Source organism: Myotis myotis, unplaced genomic scaffold (genome assembly GCF_014108235.1).
Source record: "Myotis myotis isolate mMyoMyo1 unplaced genomic scaffold, mMyoMyo1.p scaffold_m19_p_12, whole genome shotgun sequence".
In the NCBI taxonomy this organism is placed as follows: Eukaryota; Metazoa; Chordata; class Mammalia; order Chiroptera; family Vespertilionidae; genus Myotis; species Myotis myotis.
Genome location: NW_023416316.1, coordinates 24,412,857 through 24,430,824, shown reverse-complemented (window position 1 = coordinate 24,430,824; position 17,968 = coordinate 24,412,857). Strand labels below are relative to the sequence as shown.

Sequence of the window (17,968 nt, the reverse complement as noted above, 5' to 3'; positions counted from 1 at the left end):
TTCTGGGACCCAATAGCTGTGTTCCTGTGGACAAGCTACTCAACTTCTCTGTGCCTCTGTTCCCTCATCTGTAGGTTGGGAACAGTGAGACTAGGGTTGTTGTTAAGAATGCAGGCTGTGCATTAGCGTCACCTAGGCAGCTGTGCAGACTCGCCATGCCCACGCCACTCCTGGACCAGCTGACACAGCATCTCTCGGGGTGGGCCTGGCATTGGTGTGTTGAAACATCTCCTGAACGGTGCAGCCAGGGTTGAAACCACTGCTCTGCAGGTAAAGTACTTGGTGCCCTGGACACAGTAAGGGCTCAATACACAGGAGCCACTAGTATGCGTCTACTCATACATTCATAAAATTAGCATCTATCGGGCACCTACCTGTGCCAGCTTCTGTGCCAAGCCCCGGGTAGCGCCTGTCCAGGTCAGCTGTTCCTATTTATTGATCAGCCACTTCTAGCACTGCTTCCAAGAAAATGAATTCATTGGGCTCAACACTTGAAGACATGAGCCAAATTTGATATTCGGAGGTTTTACCGACAAGAAGAAAATACAGAAAACATACCCACACCAGAGAGACTGAACCCTGTGTGTAGGAAGTGCAGTCAGCGCTCCCCAGACCATTGCAGAGGCATCCAGGGAAGGAGGAGTGGGCTGCACACTCTGTGGGCCACTAGGCAAAGGCCTTCCCCGCAGCGCCCCAATTCAGCACCCGTTACGGGGAAGGGGTTCAGTGGGTTGATTGTAACTGCAGGTGGGTTTCTTCACATGAGGCTGTAATCTGAACCCAATATTAACCAAATTAAGTCTGAATTGTTTGGTGTGAGGGTGTGTATGAGGGCAGGTAAGTGTGCATGAACGTGTGAGAAAGTATCTGTGCATGGACGTGTTTGTGTGAGTCGGTGTGAGTGTGAGCATGTGAAGGTGTCAGTGTGCATGAGCGTGGGATGAGTGTGGGGTGAAGATGTGTGTTTCTGTGTGTTATGTGTGAGTGTGTGTTGTGAATAGGCAAAAGTATTCTATGTTTTTACGAGTGTGAATCTGTGTGTGAGTGTGTGTTAGGGGGCCCAGGGGCAGGCCTTCTCCTCAGTCTCCCCTCCCCTTGCCCGTGGCCCCCTCTCTGCCCCTCCCCCTGGCCCTGGGGAATGCAGTTTGAAACCCTCTGGTCCAGCGTCTACACTGACCCAGCCTGCCCAGGTTCCCTGTCCCCTTCCAGTGCCGAGCCTGGCGGTTTTCAGGAGCCACGAGTTGTTGGGTGTCCCCTTCCAGCAGGTCATCGAGTGTTCCTGTCTGGTGCCCCTCGTGTGCCCCCGGCAGGCCCCTTTCCCCCCAGGCCCGTTTTCCTCGCGGAGCCCTGGCCAGCCCTCCAGAGCCGCCTGCCGAGGAATGACTCATTCCAGCTGATGTCATCCTCAGGATTCAAGGCCCTGGTCCCACTCAAAGAGTCCTTGTTCCCCAGATGGAAAAGGAAGGCCCATAAATCCAGAGCAGTTGACTACAGCGCTCTTCCCAGATGCCCGTGGCTGCTCACGTCTGCTCACACCTGCCGGCTTTAGCCGTGCCACGTGGGGCAGTGCGCGTGGTCCCCGAGATGGGTCAGACCCAGGTCCTCAGAACAGAGGTTTGGGCAGGGGGCAAAGGAGGGCTCTGAAGACCCTCCCCTCAGCAAGAGAGCAAGACCCACCCATGCTTCCTGAGGCCTGTGTGACTCGCAACGGAACCAATTAGGGGGGTGATGGCAAGCAGACCTGGGTTTCAGAATGAGGTGTCATACCACACTCTCTCCAGGCTGACCTCCGCAGTTCCCTAGTCGCACTCCTTATCTAATGATATTATTAGTCCTTTCAGCAACTGTGAGGGGAACTGGCAAGGGTGTGCGCGTGCCTGGCCCAGAGCCAGCCAGGTCCAGTTCGCCAGGACTCACACTGGGTCCTGAGTGTTCTGGGCACAACCCTCATTGCGTTGTCCATTCTCCCAATGATGCTGTGAGCTCACTGCACAGAGGATTGAAGTGACATGTTCAAGGTCATACACAGTTAATGGCAGACCCAGGACTCAAGCCTAGGTCTGTCTGACAACCATGCCTTAGGGGTTAACCCTTACCTGTGACTGCCAACTGGAGAGGGCACCAAACTCACCCAGGCCGGGCCCTGGAAGAGCAGAACTTTGACTTTTTAAAAGCTCCCGGGTGACACTGATGTGTGCCCGGGGCTGGAATGTTCACACCAGGCTATACTACCGATTGAGGTTTGAATCCAGAATCCAATTGCTTATTATCCTCATGACCTTGGAGCAGAAATTAACTTCTCTGAGCCTCGATTTCCCAACCTGTAAAATGGGCACAATAAAATTATCTGCCTCATAGAGAATCAGTAGTGAAGATGAAATGATTGGCAGAAAGCTCTTTGGGCGGTGCCTGTCACACAGCAAGCCCACAGCAAGCTGCGGGTTCATTGTTTCTTGTCATTCATCCATAGGTCACCCTTGGCTGGGGACTGTGAGATGAGTCTGCAAGGTCCATGCCCAGTGGCCCATCTCTAATCATAACAGACAAGGAAGGGGACTGACCACCAGACTGAAGTGAGGGTGTTTGCGTGGAGGGATGGACAGGAACTATGAGGACCCAGGGATGTGCAACCCCTTCTCTCCCAGGTCACAAGGGAAGCCTGGGAGGCAGTGGGCTGTAACAGGCAGAGCCCAGTGTTGGGTCTTCAGTGCTGGCTCCTGCCCTGGGGCCTCGAGTGAGTTATTCCCCTCCCTGGGGCTTGATTCTTTCCTCTGTGAAATGAGAGCACGGTCCCTGCCTTGCCCTCCTCCTGGAGGAAGGAACAGGTGAAAGGATGCTTTGGAAACCGGAGAGGGTGTTGGGTGGGTACCTTCCTATTGGGGCTCTCAGCTGGGCCCCGCTCTTCCAGCTGCTGGGCAGGGCAGCCAACTGCAGGGCCCACGCCTTGCCAGGCTTTGCCCATCTCCAGCTCCTTTCAGAAACATCCTATTCTCAGTTTAGGCCAGAGGCCTGAGAGAGAGAGAGAGAGAGAGAGAGAGAGAGAGAGAGAGAGAGAGAGGAGGGAGGGGAGCTCACACAGTAAGTTCATTGAGCAGGAAAATTCCTATGCTATATATGAAAACCGGAAAAGGGAAGGAGGCGGTCTAAGTTTACATGTAGAAAAATACTCTTCTGTAGTTTGGAAAAATGAGGTCTTTCATTGTTGGCAAGCCCAGGTCTCCCTTCTAGGTTGATCCAGGATTTTTGCCCTGGCAGGGAAACGGTTCTTTTTCTAAGAAATGCATTGGTGGTAGGTTTTTCTAAGAACCTCTTGCAGCTTTACTGGGTGCAGACGGACCCCATGCAGCATAAAATCTGTTGTGTTCACTTTCCTCAGGAAGGGAGTCAGGTAGAGCCCAGGGCCTCTGGGACTCCAGCCTGGGTGGGGTGATGTCTCCTTTTAGGCAGAGCTGTGACATTTTCCTGGGCACATCACTCCCTGCCTCTGGCCAGACTGCTCTGTCCAAAGCCAAGTGGGAGGGCTGGGTTTGTCCTGATTGCTGTTGGAGTCATTCCTTCCAGGCCTGAGGCTGTGGGCTGAAGGAACCACAGTTAAGGGTGGTTAGAGAAATTAGACGGGAGATGAGGAAAATGCAGAATCGAAGGCTCTCTGACCTAGCAAGGGCCTTGGGAAACCATCTAGTCCAAGCCTCTCGTTTCAAAGATGAGGAACCTGAGGCTCAGCGAGGAGAGGGACTATGCCTCCCAGGCTGGCCCATCGCTCTGTGCAATATCTGAGAGACCATGATGTGGAAGCTGAGGCTGACTTGTGTACAGTCCCAGAAGGCAGAGCTAGGCCCAGCCAGGTAGGTGGGAGCTCCAGGGAGATATGCCGGAGCTCACCAGGAGAAAGCTCCGAAGACGTAGCAGCTGGAAGAGCTGGGCCCAGCTGAGAGCCCCAGTAGGAAGGTACCCACTTCACTCCAGACCTCTCTCTCTAATTCTGTTGCAGGGACCCACCCACCCCACCCCCTTCATCTCCCAAGTTTCCCCAGGCACAGACTGAGTATTCCTCCAAGCTGCAACCCTTCCTTGGTTTTCTTGAAGGTGCAGTTCTCCATATGGCCGCCAGGGGCCACGGCCATGCACAATCTGTCCAGCAGGGGCCAGAGTTGCTGTGGGGGGGAGTAGCTCCCCAGCAGTGGAGATGTGCAAGCATAAACCAGATGGCCTTTCAGTGGGTGTATGGCAGAGGAAACGCCTTTTTTAGATGGTGAGCTGCTCTTTGTGTATAGAGTCTAAAAGGCTTGCTGACCCTCCAGGGAGGTGGGAGGAAGGGAAGACATGGGCCAGGAGGTCTGACTTTGGTACAACTAGAGTCTCAGGGGCCACCTTCCTGTAGGGGTATCCAAAGGGAAGGAAAAGAACAGTCCTGAGAAGATGCAACAATGTCCCCTCCCAGGCAGGACAGCCTGAGGAGGAGCAAGGAGGAGGGACACGGAGGTGGGTTCTCTGTGGCTCCCTAGCTCATGCTGCTGGCAGCAAGAGAGGTAGTGGGAACCTCCTCTCTATGCAGGGACTGAGTTTACGGAAACCCAGGCCAGAGTGGCCCTGCTGGGGTCCCCAGGGCAGTCGCCCCAACTTTGCCTGTGTACTCTTAGTCTGTTGGCTCCGGCCCCTGGACATAGCAGCATGGGGTCCTCTGGACCTCCTGATCCTGCCCCCAGGGAATATACCAGCCAGCTTGAAGCAGTCAGCGTGCCCCTGTTAAAGCTGACTGACCTGTCCTGTGGGCCTTCACCACTACAGGTGGGAATGAGAGATGTGGGAGGGGCGCCTTTTGTTTTCCCAGGCAGCTGATGTAGGAAAAGGACAGGACGGGAGGCAGGCACCTGGATTCTAGTCCTGACTTGGCCCTGCGTGACCTCAGACTTGCACTCCAGGCCTCTCTCTTCAATTCTGTTGCAGGGTCACCCCCCCCTCCCCCCCCTCACCACCACCACCAAGTTTCCCCAGGCACAGACTGAGTATCTATCTCTTCAAGCTGCAACCCTTCCTTGGTTTTCTTGAAGGTGTAGTTCTCCATATGACCGCCAGGGGCCAGTGCCATGCACAGTCCTGGGGTGTCCTCAGCCCCTCAGGTTCTGCTTGTCTGGCTTCTCCACAGTCCTTGTTGACCCAGAGCCAGAGGGACACTTCTGAGCCCCTTAAATGCTAACAAGTGGGAGCACTGGGCTGGGTCCCGGATGTCATCTGTGAGCTGGAGCTTTGCAAAGCCAGATAGAGTTCCCTGGGAGGTCAGACTCCAAAGCCCAGGACCCCACCGATGGACAAGCTGAATCAGCCCATTATACAGAACGAGAAACTGAGGCCCAACTGGGGAGGAGAGGCGCCCAACTCTTGGAGTCCATAGAGGAGGAAAAGAGGCGGGTGTTTCCAACAGTTATTCACCTCCTTTGGGCGGGTCGCTGTTGTCTATGTGGAAGGAGAACCCGAACCCTGCCTTGTTTGTTGCTTTATTGCTAGGATTTTGTCCTAGCTTCCATGGAAACTGGCTTTGGACCCCTAGGAGGAAAGTTGCACCCTGCGGTGACTACTCAGATTTTCCCTTTCCTGGTCCATCTCTGCAGCAGTCTGATTCCTCTCCCTGTGCCCTTGGGAGGGGCCACCCCAGAGAGGTGCTCTGGAACCGAAGTCTTTAGGGGAATGAAGCCCAGTGGCGTCTGTCTGTCCCCTTTCCTTCGGCTACTTTGCTGAGTGCCTGCTTTGTACCAAGCCCTGATGGGGGTGATGCCTGTGGCTCTGTGTGTAGGGCAGGGGTGGGACGCTGGTGTCTTGGGGTGCAGCTGAGTGAGCCTGGAAAGAATCAGCTGTGAGAATGTGAGAATATGGGGAAGGCTGTTACTAATAGAAGAAACAGCGTGAGCATAGACAGAGACAGGGAAAGGGGGAGGATGAGGAGATGACGCAGAGGGTGTCTCGAATGGGATTTCGACCTCATCCATGAAGGCTTGGAACTTTGAGTAGATGATTGCTAGCTGGACACCTGGACCGCGAGCTTCCTCACCACCTGCTTTCTAGGTTCAGCTCCATATCCCAGCATCACGCAAGGCACGATGTGGGGGCTTTATAAATGTTATCAGATCAATGAATTGGAAAAGTATGTTGAAGAACCCCATTGTAAATAAAGTTATCCCTACCCATTAATGGCATGAGATTGAGACGGAGGTCAGATTCAGCTCCAGGAGGCGTTTTAAGGGCACTGAAAACACATGTCAGAGTGGATGCAGCTCTGAGAGTCTATCTTGTATGACTCCTTGATACACAGATGGGGAAACTGAGGTCAGGGAGGGGAAGCAGTTTGCCAAAGAGCACAGATAGAGTCGATGGAAGAGCTGGGACTCCCCTGGAGAGTCCTGCCTCCCCTGCCTGGACCCCCTGCTGCCCCATGGCTGTGTGCATCCTTGGGAGCCTCTGGGCCCGTGGACCGGGCATCCTGGAGATGGCAGGGAGCCTGGAGCATGCAGTGAGGTCCTTGTTAGACCTGGGACTTCCAGCCTGCCCTCACTAACCTTTATCGGGGCTTCAGTCTCTGCCTGGCACTTCCCATGAGCTATGCATTTTAGGAATATTATTTTACTCAAGTTACACAATGTCCTCTGAGGTAGGTACTATTATCTGGGGAGAAGTGTGGTGCCCTCCCATGAAGGGCCCCGAGGTTCCTGAGGCCAGAGTTCTATGATCAGCCCCCAACCAGCATGCCCCCCTCCAGCCTGCCCCTCCAGGATGGTAGGCTGTCTTCCCACCAGCTGTGATCTCCACCCCCCACCCCACCCCTTCCCGCCCAGCACGGAGCCATTCAAGGACAAGCCTATGGACCAAATGCTAGGCCTGTTTGTCTTGGCTCTGGCTTCTCTCCCCTCCCCTCCCTGGTGGCTGCCTGAGCAGGTGGCCCTTCAGCCAGAGGCCAAGGGTAAATGAGCCAGCAGGCCCAGGTGCAGCCCTCAGCACAGGTCACTCCAGGCCAGGGGTTGCTCCCCGCCACTGGACAATGCCGTGGGACAATGTGTGTGGAGGGAGGTGGGGCTGCTGAGAGCAGGGCTGTGCTGACTTGGGCTTCCTCTAGATTCGTGCCTGGGCTCCCTCTGTGGCCGACCCAGTGGAAATAAGGTCTTGCAGCTGGTGCCTGCGCACTAAGTCTCCCCGTGCAAGTCAGGCCTGGGTGGCAGGAGCACCCGCTCAGGAGACCTGTGACTGCAAGTCCCCCCAGGCAGAACCACACCTCCCTCCGTCCATCCTTTAGATGCTCCATCTGCTGCTTCCTGGTTGCGTCTCCTGGTGATGGAGCGCTCTTCCTGACCACCGTCTCCCTGTCTGTTAAACCAGGGTAGATTTGGGATTATTTTTTAAAGCAGAATCTGTCTGGGACCAAGAATTCCCAGAATTGCCACGTGGAAGCCTGGGCTGTATTGCTTAAGCAGGCGTCCCAGTGGGAATGTTTCAGCCCCTGCCCCCGACCCCCTAAACCCCCACCTGTCCCTGGGACACCCTGGACACCACCTGCAAACAAATGACCCCGTGAGAGGCTCTGGCCCATTTGCTCCTGGTGGAACCTCACATCCCCCAAGCCCGGGGCATCCCTGCGCAGGAGCTCCCCGTCCTGTTCTCAGTGGGAGAGAGAGGGGAACTGGAGGGAAAGAAGGGAAAGCTTTCACGGGCCAAAGGAAGGAGAAAGCGGGCTGTCAGCAGGGTGCTCTGGGTTTTGTTTTGTTTTTATCTTTAAACTGTGGAGGGAGAATAGAAATCTCAGTGGGGTGTTTGCTTTTATTTCTATTTCTTTTCACTCTCCATCCTCCCTCCTCCCCCCCACTTATACAGAGATGGGCTATATCTGAGTGAGTAAAAGCAAGAAGAGAAGGTTTTGTAATGTGTAAAGGGGGATGGAAGGAGTGAATATCTTTAAGAATACGCCAGTGTCTTTATTTTTCACACCATGTACAAGTAGAAAAGTCTGATAGTGATTCTATTCTGTACCTTGTTTACCTAATACGTCTTGTGGATTGTTTCATGTTAATAACTAAGGAATCACACCTTTTTCTTTTTAATCCTCGCCCAAGGCTATGTTTATTTTTAAATATATTTTATTGATGTTTTTATAGGAGGAAGGAAGAGGGATAGAGAGTTAGAAACATCCATGAGAGAGAAACATCGATCAGCTGCCTCCTGCACAGCCCCTACTGGAGATGTGCCCGCAACCAAGGTACATGCCCTTGACTGGAATCGAACCTGGGACCCTTCAGTCCTCAGGCCAACGCTCTATCCATTGAGCCAAATCAGTTAGGGCAAGGATATGTTTATTGATTTGAGAGAGAGAGGAAGGGAGAGAGAGAGATAAACATTGATTGGTTGCTTCCTATATACTCCCCAACTGGGGATCGAGCCCAATCTGGGTATGTGCCCTGATCAGAAATCGAACCCTCATCCTTTCATTGTATGGGACGATGCCCCAGCCAACGGAGCCACCTGCCCATAGCTGGAATCACATCTTTTTAAAAAATATACATATTTTTTATTTTAGAGAAGAAGGGAGAGGGAGAGAGATTTAGGAACATTAATGATGAGAGAGGTCATTGATCAGCTGCCTCCTGCCTACCTCACACTGGGGACAGAGTCCACAACCTCAGGCCCTGACCTGGAATCAAACCGTGACTCCTGGTTCATGGATCGATGCTCAATCACTGAGCCACTCCAGGCAGGCTGGGATCACAGCTTTTTAAAGGCTGCATTGTATTTCATTGTAGGGATAAATAAATAAAAACTTGTTATTTATTTTTTTAATAATTTTATTGATTTTTTACAGAGAGGAAGGGAGAGAGATAGAGAGTTAGAAACATTAACGAGAGAGAAGCATTGATCACCTGCCTCCTGCACACCCCCTACTGGGGATGTGCCTGCAACCAAGGTACATGCCCTTGACCGGAATCAAACCTGGGACCCTTCAGTCCCCAGGCCCACGCTCTATCCAGTGAGCCAAACCAGCTAGGGCAAACTTGTTATTTATTTAACCGTTCCCAAAGATGGACACTTCTATACATTTCAAACCATGTTGCAATGAATATTCTTGATCATGCTTCACATTGTACTCATGTAATTTTATCTGTTAAAACATTCATAGGGGTGTCATTACTGGATCGGAGAATACCTGTGCACTTGTGATTTGAATAAATATCGGCAAAGTGCTTCCCACAGATTTTACACCAATCCCTCCCTCCCCCAGCATGGCATGAGATGGCCTGTGCCCTCCAGCCCTTGCCAACTCCGCATATTAGCCAGTATTCTATCTTCACGAGCTGATAGGGAAAGAAAGGGTATATCTTTGTAGTCGTAACTTATGCTTCTCTCATTCTGAGTGAGGTTGACTGTCTTTTCCTGTGTTTAGGAGCCATTTTTATTTCTTTTGCTGTGGAAAGAATTTCTTATTCTTTGCCCATTTTTCTCTTGGGTTGTTGCCCTCCTGCTTACTTGTTGGCTTCGTGTATCTGGATAATTACTTTGTGGTTTGTAATATATGTAGCAAATATTTTTGTCCAATTTGGGGATTTTATTTTACATTGTGGGGATTTTTATTTTGCTCTCCAAAATTTTAAAAATTTCCCTGTCGTTAAATTTAACCAGATTCATCCATCATTTTATTTATGCCTTCTGAGGTCTGTCGTACTTTAATTAATCTCTGTTTTAATGTGTGCTCCAAACTGGAGAGAAAAAGCTTTGGGTTGAGAATCGGATCTGAGTTCGTAGCCAGCAAACCCCTTCCTTCTTTGAACCTCACTTACACCTTCTGTAAAAGGAGCGGGTTGGACTTCATTCATTAATTCATTCATTCATCAGCACTGGGCTGGGTGCTGGGAACACAGAGATGAATGGTGGGGCCTTGTCTTCATGGTCCAATGGTGAGAGAGACACGTCCCCCTAGAGTGAAATGCAGTGTGCTGGGGGCTATGGTGGAGGACCCAGTGTGCATCTAATACAGCCTCAGGAAGGGGAGGAGGGGGTGTAGGTGTAGGAGGTGAAACAAGGTATTTCAAGGGAGGGGAGATCAGGCTGAGTCTTGATGGAAAGGAGTTATCCTGGCAAAATAACGGAGTGGCGTGAGGCTGGGTAGGGTGGGTGACAGAGGGACAGCATTCAAGGTGGAAGGAGGACCTGCCGCAGCATGAGGCACTGGAGGGGAATAAGAAATCAACGTGATCTCTGGAGTTGGAAAGCCCCGGGGGCCTCACCCAAATCACATCCCCCTGCCTCCTCTACATGTTGGCAAGAACGCACTGCTGGCGGGCATGTAAAATGGTACAGGTGCATCTTAAACGTTCTCACCACTAAAAAGGAATGATGATTACCTGACATGCCCTAGGTGTTAGCTAAAGCTAAGGTGGAAATCATATTGCACTACATAAGTGTGTCAAAGCAACACATTACATACACCTCAAAGATACACAATGCTATATGTCAATTATGTCTCAATAAAAGATGGCACAGTTGCTTCAGGGGACATTTTATTTATTATTTATTTGTGTTTTAATCCTCACCCCAGGATATTTTTCCCCCCATTGATTTTTAGAGAGAGTGGAAGGGAGGGGGAGAGACTGGGGGAGAGGGAGAGAAACATGAATGTAAGAGAGATGCATCGATTGGTTGCCTCCCACACACACCCCAACAGGGAATGAGCCTGTAATCGAGGTATGTGCCCTGACCGGAATCAAACCCAGGACCCATCAATCTGCAGCCAACGCTCTAACCACTGAGCAACCAGTGAGGGCTTTCAGGGAACATTTCAGCAACATTCAGTGAAGTTGTGAGTGTATATCCCCTTATCATCCAATAATCCTACCCCCAGATGGTGGAATTACCTGTGCAGGTAAACACACACGAGGAGACATGTATAAGAAAGTCCATAGCAGTAGTGTTTGCAATATGATGGAAACCCCACTTTCCATCCACGGAAAGCTATTATGGCTATTTGCACTGTCGTTAAAACATAAGTCACACAGCCCCGTTCATCAACAAAGACAAACCTCAAAAATACAGTGAGAGAAAAAAAGTGCCAGAAGAGTACATGCGGCTTGCCAACGTGTATATGGGGCTTAGAGGCAGGCAGTGGTCCCACACTGTGTTAGAGACACATCCTCACCTAAGGAACACACAGAGTCAGCGTGTGAGTGGGCACTCCACGTCCCCCAGGGCTGCCTCTTGGGCATGGCACGGGGAGAGGACTGGAGAGTTCATGAGAGCTCCTGCTGAATCGGTATTTTCTTTTTTTTAAAAAAAATATATATTTTATTGATTTTTTACAGAGAGGAAGGGAGAGAGATAGAGAGTTAGAAACATCGATGAGAGAGAAACATGGATCAGCTGCCTCCTGCACATCTCCTACTGGGGATGTGCCTGCAACCCAGGTACATGCCCTTGACCGGAATTGAACCTGGGACTTTTCAGTCCACAAGCCGACGCTCTATCCACTGAGCCAAACCGGTTTCGGCGGTATTTTCTTTCTTCAGTCAGGGGGTGTGGGGAGAGCACATGCTTGTTTCTCATGTTATTCTTTAAAAAAATTAAAAAAATCTATCTCTTTTACCCAGTATTTCCCCCCATTATCATTTCAACATGTAATCCATGTAAACATCATTAATGAAGTATTTTGCATTCCTTTGTCTAAACTAAGTACTGGAAATTGGTATTTCACACCATGAGACATCTCGGTGGGGGCAACCACCCTTCAGGAGCTCGCTGGCCACACGTGGCTAACGGCTGTTACACTGTACGGTGCAGGTTAACACGCCTCCGGGAGAGGCCATCTCAGGTGACCTCTGCCGTTCCTTCCTCGTTTTCAAGCATAGTTGAACATATATGTGAAACGTGGCCTCTCTCTCCCTCCCTGCAGAACCGGCTTCCCAGGCCACCGTGGACCTCATGGAGATCATTGGGCTCCCGCTGTCCCCATCCGTGTCCTTTGTCCCAGGCTATGGTGGCTTCCCAGCCTACAGCTTCGGGCCTGGCGCCAACGTGGGCCGCCCGGCCAGCGTCCTCATCCCGCCCACCTTCTTCCGGGACTTTGCCATCAGCGTCACCGTGAAGCCCAGCAGCGACCGAGGAGGCATGCTCTTTGCCATCATGGATACCGGCCGGACGGTCATCCACCTGGGCCTGCAGCTCTCGGCCGTGGAGGACGGCCACCAGCGGGTCATCCTCTACTACACAGAGCCCGGCTCCCCCGTGTCCCGGGAGGCTGCCGCCTTCTCCGTGCCCGCCATGACCCACAGGTGGAACCGATTTGCTGTGATGGTCGAGGGCGAGGAAGTGATCCTCCTGGTGGACTGCGAGGAGCACAGCCACGCCCCCTTCCAGCGGTCCTCCCGGGCCTTGGTTTTCGAGCCCAGAACCGGGCTCTTCGTGGGCAGTGCAGGAGACAGGAAGCTGGAGAAATTCATCGTGAGTCCAAGCCCTGCAGATCAGGGAGGCCGCTGGACACTGTGTAACAAACATGAGCGAATATGCTTGTTATTATTTTATCCCTGTGTCCTCCAAGAGGCATGCATGCACGGTGGGAAAAATGCTAGGCTGGGACCCAATACCTGGATCCCAGTCCTGAGTGTGCAGTGTATCCTGATGGGTTAGAGTCTAACCCAGTGGTCGGCAAACTCATTAGTCCACAGAGCCAAATATCAACAGTACAATGATTGAAATTTCTTTTGAGAGCCAAATATTTTAAACTTAAACTATATAGGTAGGTACATTGTTATTAACTTAATTAGGGTACTCCTAAGGCTTAGGAAGAGCCACACTCAAGGGGCCAAAGAGCCACATGTGGCCCGCGAGCCGCAGTTTGCCGACCACAGGGTTAGACAGTCGTGGGTCCCCTGAGCCTCTCTGTGTTCTCTTATCTGGAAGTGGGGAGAAGACACCCTACGTCATGGGGTGGTACAGTCAACCGAGATGGCCTGTGTGAAAGCACTTGGTTCATTTATAAGAAGAGGAGGGTTTGCTAGAGCCTTCGGTGGTGTGTGTCTTTGGAGAGGGTGGCCGATGCAGTGATTTCAGCAGAGGGTGCCACAAGCTGGAATGCCTGAGGGAGAGAGCTTCTCTCTCTCCTTTTGGACAGTGTGCCCTGAAAAAATATCAGAAAACTGACTTTACCGTCAGAATGGGCTATAATGAACAAGCCATTCTAAAAAAAACCCCTACGTTATTTAGGCAGCACGTGGACTGACTTTGGGCTTACTGATGCAAGACAGGACCGTGGGGTGGAGTTTGGGTTTACCTGTGGTGTGCTGGAAGACTGCGATTTTTAAGAAGTGAAAATCCAGTGAACAACTTTTAAACCTTCGCTCTGGGTGGGTTGTGGAGAATGAGGTGTCAGGCGTGGGGAGAGGAGGAAAGTGTGGAGGGAGGGAGGTGGGCTGACAGCTCTTCTTGGGGCGAGGCTTCCAGCCGAGAAGCTTCCAGCCGCAGGGGAAAGACCCGTCTGGAGAGGGAGACTGCATTTAGGGGCTGCCCCTGACAAGTTGGAGACCTGAGAGCAGCTAGGAGGCCGCTGTGTGAGTCTGTGCTTTGAACACAATACTCCCCAAGGGGCTGTCCAGACAGTGGGGCTCAAATTACATTGGCTCAAGCAAAGACCACCCCCCCGCCCCCAAATGAGTGCGGGCCTAGGGGTGGCTTGGTTTACTTGTCACGGCCAATACTGCCCAATCACCGGTTCTTCTCCGTTACAAAAACAATCATGTTTCCACTGATGGTTGTACTATAAACGTGCAAGCGGTGGCTTCTGACCTCTCTGCTTTTCCCCAGGGGTCCATACAGCAGCTCACCATCCACTCCGACCCCAGGGCTCCTGAGAAGCGATGTGAAGCCGAAGAATCCTCGGTGAGCTCCCATCCTCCCTTAGCCCGCCCCCGCCCCCATCCACCCCATACAGTGGGCCCTGCAGCCCCAACAACCCGTCTGCCAGGGCAAGGCTGGGTGCCCAGGCAATTCTTCATCCCCAACGTCATGGAGCCTCTAAAATCTCTCATCTTGGCAAGTGCTGCCTCAAGTCCTATTTTGGGCTTTTGGGCTTTATTTTATTATTTTTAAGAGCTGCAGCCATCTCTTTGGTGTTTGTGGGGGGTTGTGTTTTTTTCTAAGGTGTTAGGTGTTTCTGCAGCTGAGGCAGTCAGTGGCCTGGTTTCCAGACTTCCTGCCAAGAAAGGGTGTCAGGATTCTAAAATCGAAGCTAAAACTCTAAAGCACCCTGGGTGTAAATTCCTCTAAGAGTGAACCTAAATTTAGCTTTTATGCTTGGCAAATGAATCAGTTCCTGAGTTGGAAGTGGGGTGGTGGGCCGGGGAGAAAAAAGATAGGTCCTTTCCCCCTTCCTCCCTCTGTTCCTTCCTCCCTGCCTTCACAGGATACTGAGCACCTGCCAGGTGGCAGACCTGGGGGGGTGCCGGAGGTGAAGGGATAAACCACACCTACCACCCAACTCCAGGGACGTGCAGGAAGGTGAGGGAGGAGGAGCCAGAGCAGGTCAGGGAGGAGTCAGTGCCTGACCAACGACAGGCGAGTGGTGGTGAGAGGAAGAGGAAAAGGCCGTGCAGGCAGAAGCCGTACGTGATGCAGGGCGTCCATACATGATGTAGAGCGTGGCAGAGCCCTAGACTGTCGGTTCCCCTTTGGGTGGTATCAACCCTCAAACAAAACACGAGTTGATTTTATTCATTTAGTAAAGAAGACCGCTGCTTAGCTGGAAAGCCTCCCCAGGTGGGGTTGGCTCTGTGAGCATGTCCGCACTCCTCAAGGCCGAGGCCGGCATGTCTGTGAGCTGAGAGGAGGGAAGCCGCACGTGTCCGTGTGCCTCCCTCTATGCATTGCTGTGACGATTGAAAAATATTGAAAAAGTAGACACAAGGCAGGAGTCCACACAACCAGGCTCCCTGACTGCCATTAGGTGGCTAATTATGGAGATGAGGTGGCGATAGGAAGGCATACTTCCAGTGTAACTGCTCCCAATGTAGAACTCCCATGACAGTCACACAAAGATTGAGAGTGCCTCTAGAGGGAGATTAAAGGGAACCTGGACAAAATGCAAGTAGGTATGAAAGAGAGACTGTAAATTGATTGTTGTGGGGGTTTGTTTGTTTGTTTGAGCAATAAAATGTGGAAGGAAACAAAAACAATAACCAAGCATGTGTACCATGCACATGCTCTCCTCAATTTCACTCTCCCTGTCTCTGTCTGTCTGTCCCTCTCTGACACACACACACACACACACACACACACGCACGCACGCACGCACGCACGCAGTCCTCCATCAGAGGCAGTTTCCCTGACTTTCCAGCTGTAAACTGCGCCCTCTACCTGGTGTCATTTGCCTCCACACAGGCATCAGGAGAGGCCAGCGGGCTTCTGGAGACAGACGGAGTCACAGATGGAGTCGCTGAGATCTTAGAAGCTGACACCTACACTCAAGCCCCGGTGAGTTCTGGAGTGACACCAGGTCATCTGGGTCAGCTGTTAGAGGCCTGAGAGTTCCTGGAGCGTGCCTAGGTCTGACATCTTTGTCCTCATATCGGTGACTTCCATTGTCAGCTCATCTGGGGAGAGCAGGAGGGTACTGGCCAACAGGGCATTTTGCAAAACCCCAGTGCATGGGATCACCAGTGACCTGAGTGCTCCCTGTGCTGCAGCATGAGAAGGCTGTCCAGAGGCAAACGTTGTGCTCTGCTGCCTCCCAGCTCTGTGACCTTGGGGAACTTGCTCAGCCTCTCTGAGCCTCAACTCCTCATCCATAAAACAACAGCCTATCTGGTGGGGTTGTTGAGAGGGTTAGATGAGATAGTGCAAAGCCAGGTCTCAGACCCATACATGGCATGAAGGATGTGCCCCTGAATGGCGGCTATGGTAACATCTGCTCAATCGCGACTCTGGCTATGAGAAGGAAGTCAGGGCCCCCACTCCTGCAAGTTGCTACGTCCTCCCAGGAGCTAACTTCTGACCCCATGGGAAAGTCAGCCATCCTCCCAGAGGCCAGGCCTCCACCCTCCTGGGAATGCGCCCCGTGTCCCAGACAAGGAAGTGGTGTCGAAAGCACTGAGTCGGACTGTGGAGACACCAAGGAGCCTGCTTTAATGAAAACAGCCAGCAGTGTCTGAGTCACTGAACACAGAAGCCCAGCAATCTCAACTGGTCTGGCTCACTCTACAAACTCATCTCTGATCGAAGAGCGGAGAGATGGAAAGAAGGCAGAGGCTATACATTATAAACCTCTGGCGACAGAGGTGTGGGTGGGGAAGGACGGGACCATAGTCTGTTAGTGCTGGAGGGACTTAACGGTCACCTCTTAAAGGTACCCTTTCTACAGACGGGCAAGCTGAGGCCCAGCAAGGGGCAGAAAACTGGCTCTCAGGTGCATGGGCAGAGCTGAGGCTAGAGCACAGGTCCCCTATGTCTCAGCCAGGGTTCAAGCCATGCCTTTGAGCTGCTGGCCTGGGTGATGTTGCCAGTTCTTGGGCAGCTTTGATGCAGGAAGTCAAGGGTCCAAAGTGGCCACCTCGGCTCTGAGCAGTGTTGCAATCCTGTGTGCCCATCAGCCCTTGGCCACTCCATCAGTATGTCCAGGGCACAGAATGGTGGTCTCTTGAGCCTTCTAGCCTGATGCTGCGCCTCCCCCCCCCCCCCCCGCCCGCCCCCAGTGCACCAGTTCACAGTTAGGAGTGAGGCCAACTGAGGCAAAGATGCCAGGACCCAAGGTGGCCCTGGGAGAGGGGAGCAGGCATTGAGAGCATGAGATGATCAGGGGGAGGGGCTGGTCAGGGAGGAGATTTTCCTAATGGAGGGGGCATTGGAGATGGGCAGCTTTGGACAGAAGTAGAGAAAGGGTAGGGGAGGGAAGAGGACCAGCATTTCTCAACACCGGCTGCGTGGCGGGTGCTTTGTATATATGACTTAATCTAATCCTTGCAACAACCCTGTAAGGGAGATGGACGCTCAGAAGGACGGGATGGCTTTGCCAGGGTCACAGGGTGGTGGAGTCAGGCCCTAGCTGGGCCTCCTGTCCTGGGCCAGGGTATGCAGTGAAGGGCAGATGTGGGTGTGCATCGCAGCGGGGAATGAGAACGGAATAAATCCCCAAAGTGTCTGGAGAGGTGGAAAAGGCATTTGATGGGCTCAGTGGTCTCTGGGGCACCCCAAACACTTCCTTCCCAGATTCCCCAACCTGCTCTCCTCAGTGGTTTTAAGGGAACCAGTATAGATCGGAGTCCCACCAAGTGTGAGTTCAACTCTGCCACTTACTGGTTGTTGACCGGGAGCCAGTGACGTCACCTCCTGAGCCTCGGTTTCCTCCTCGGTCAGAATGGCGCAGGCGGCTTCACGGGGTGAGAAAGTGGGATGAATGGACCCGTGGGAGACTCACGGGCCGGTCCTGGCACAGGCAGCTCTCAGTGAATTTTGTGGATGTTCTATTGACTAGAGGCTATTTGTGAGGGTTAAGGTGATGTGTTAGGGGACCTGTTTCTCTTGGGACCCCCCTCCCCATGCCAAACCCCTGTGGCTGCCCTTAGTCCTGAGGAATTGTGGCTCTGGGCCTGGAGGTCCTGGAGCTGCTCAGATGCCTATCCTGGGTATCAGAACCTCCTGCGCTCCCGCAGGGCACTCCCTCCCTCCAGCCTCCTTTGCAGGGCTGGGTTTTTCCATTCATTCCCCCAAGGATGCACTGAGGTGGAGAAGAGTGTAGCGTTTTGTCCAAGACTGCCCAGGGGGGAGGTGGCAGGGCGAGTCCCCGGGGAGGGACCAGAGCGCCCTCGGTCATGTCACCCTGAGCTGGGACTTCCCCTTTCACCATCTCCTGGAGGAGCTCCAGGGCTGCCCCGCTCCAAGTTGGGGGAATTTCCCTCTCGCTCTCAGACGTTCCCCTCCCTCTCTGTCTGGCTTCTCTCTGGGAATGAATATTACT

General features: G+C 52.6%; 1 protein-coding gene across 6 annotated transcripts in view; it reads left to right on the top strand.

Annotated features, from left to right (window-relative positions):
- The window catches only part of COL15A1 (collagen type XV alpha 1 chain), a 100,097-nt gene that overhangs the window by 24,531 nt on the left and 57,598 nt on the right, over window positions 1-17,968 (top strand). For all 6 annotated transcript variants that reach the window (XM_036330228.1, XM_036330227.1, XM_036330229.1 and 3 more), the window contains 3 exons: window positions 11,918-12,465; window positions 13,825-13,899; window positions 15,397-15,489. In XM_036330228.1, the coding sequence (XP_036186121.1) occupies window positions 11,918-12,465; window positions 13,825-13,899; window positions 15,397-15,489 (716 nt within the window). The remainder of the gene's footprint in view (window positions 1-11,917; window positions 12,466-13,824; window positions 13,900-15,396; window positions 15,490-17,968) is intronic.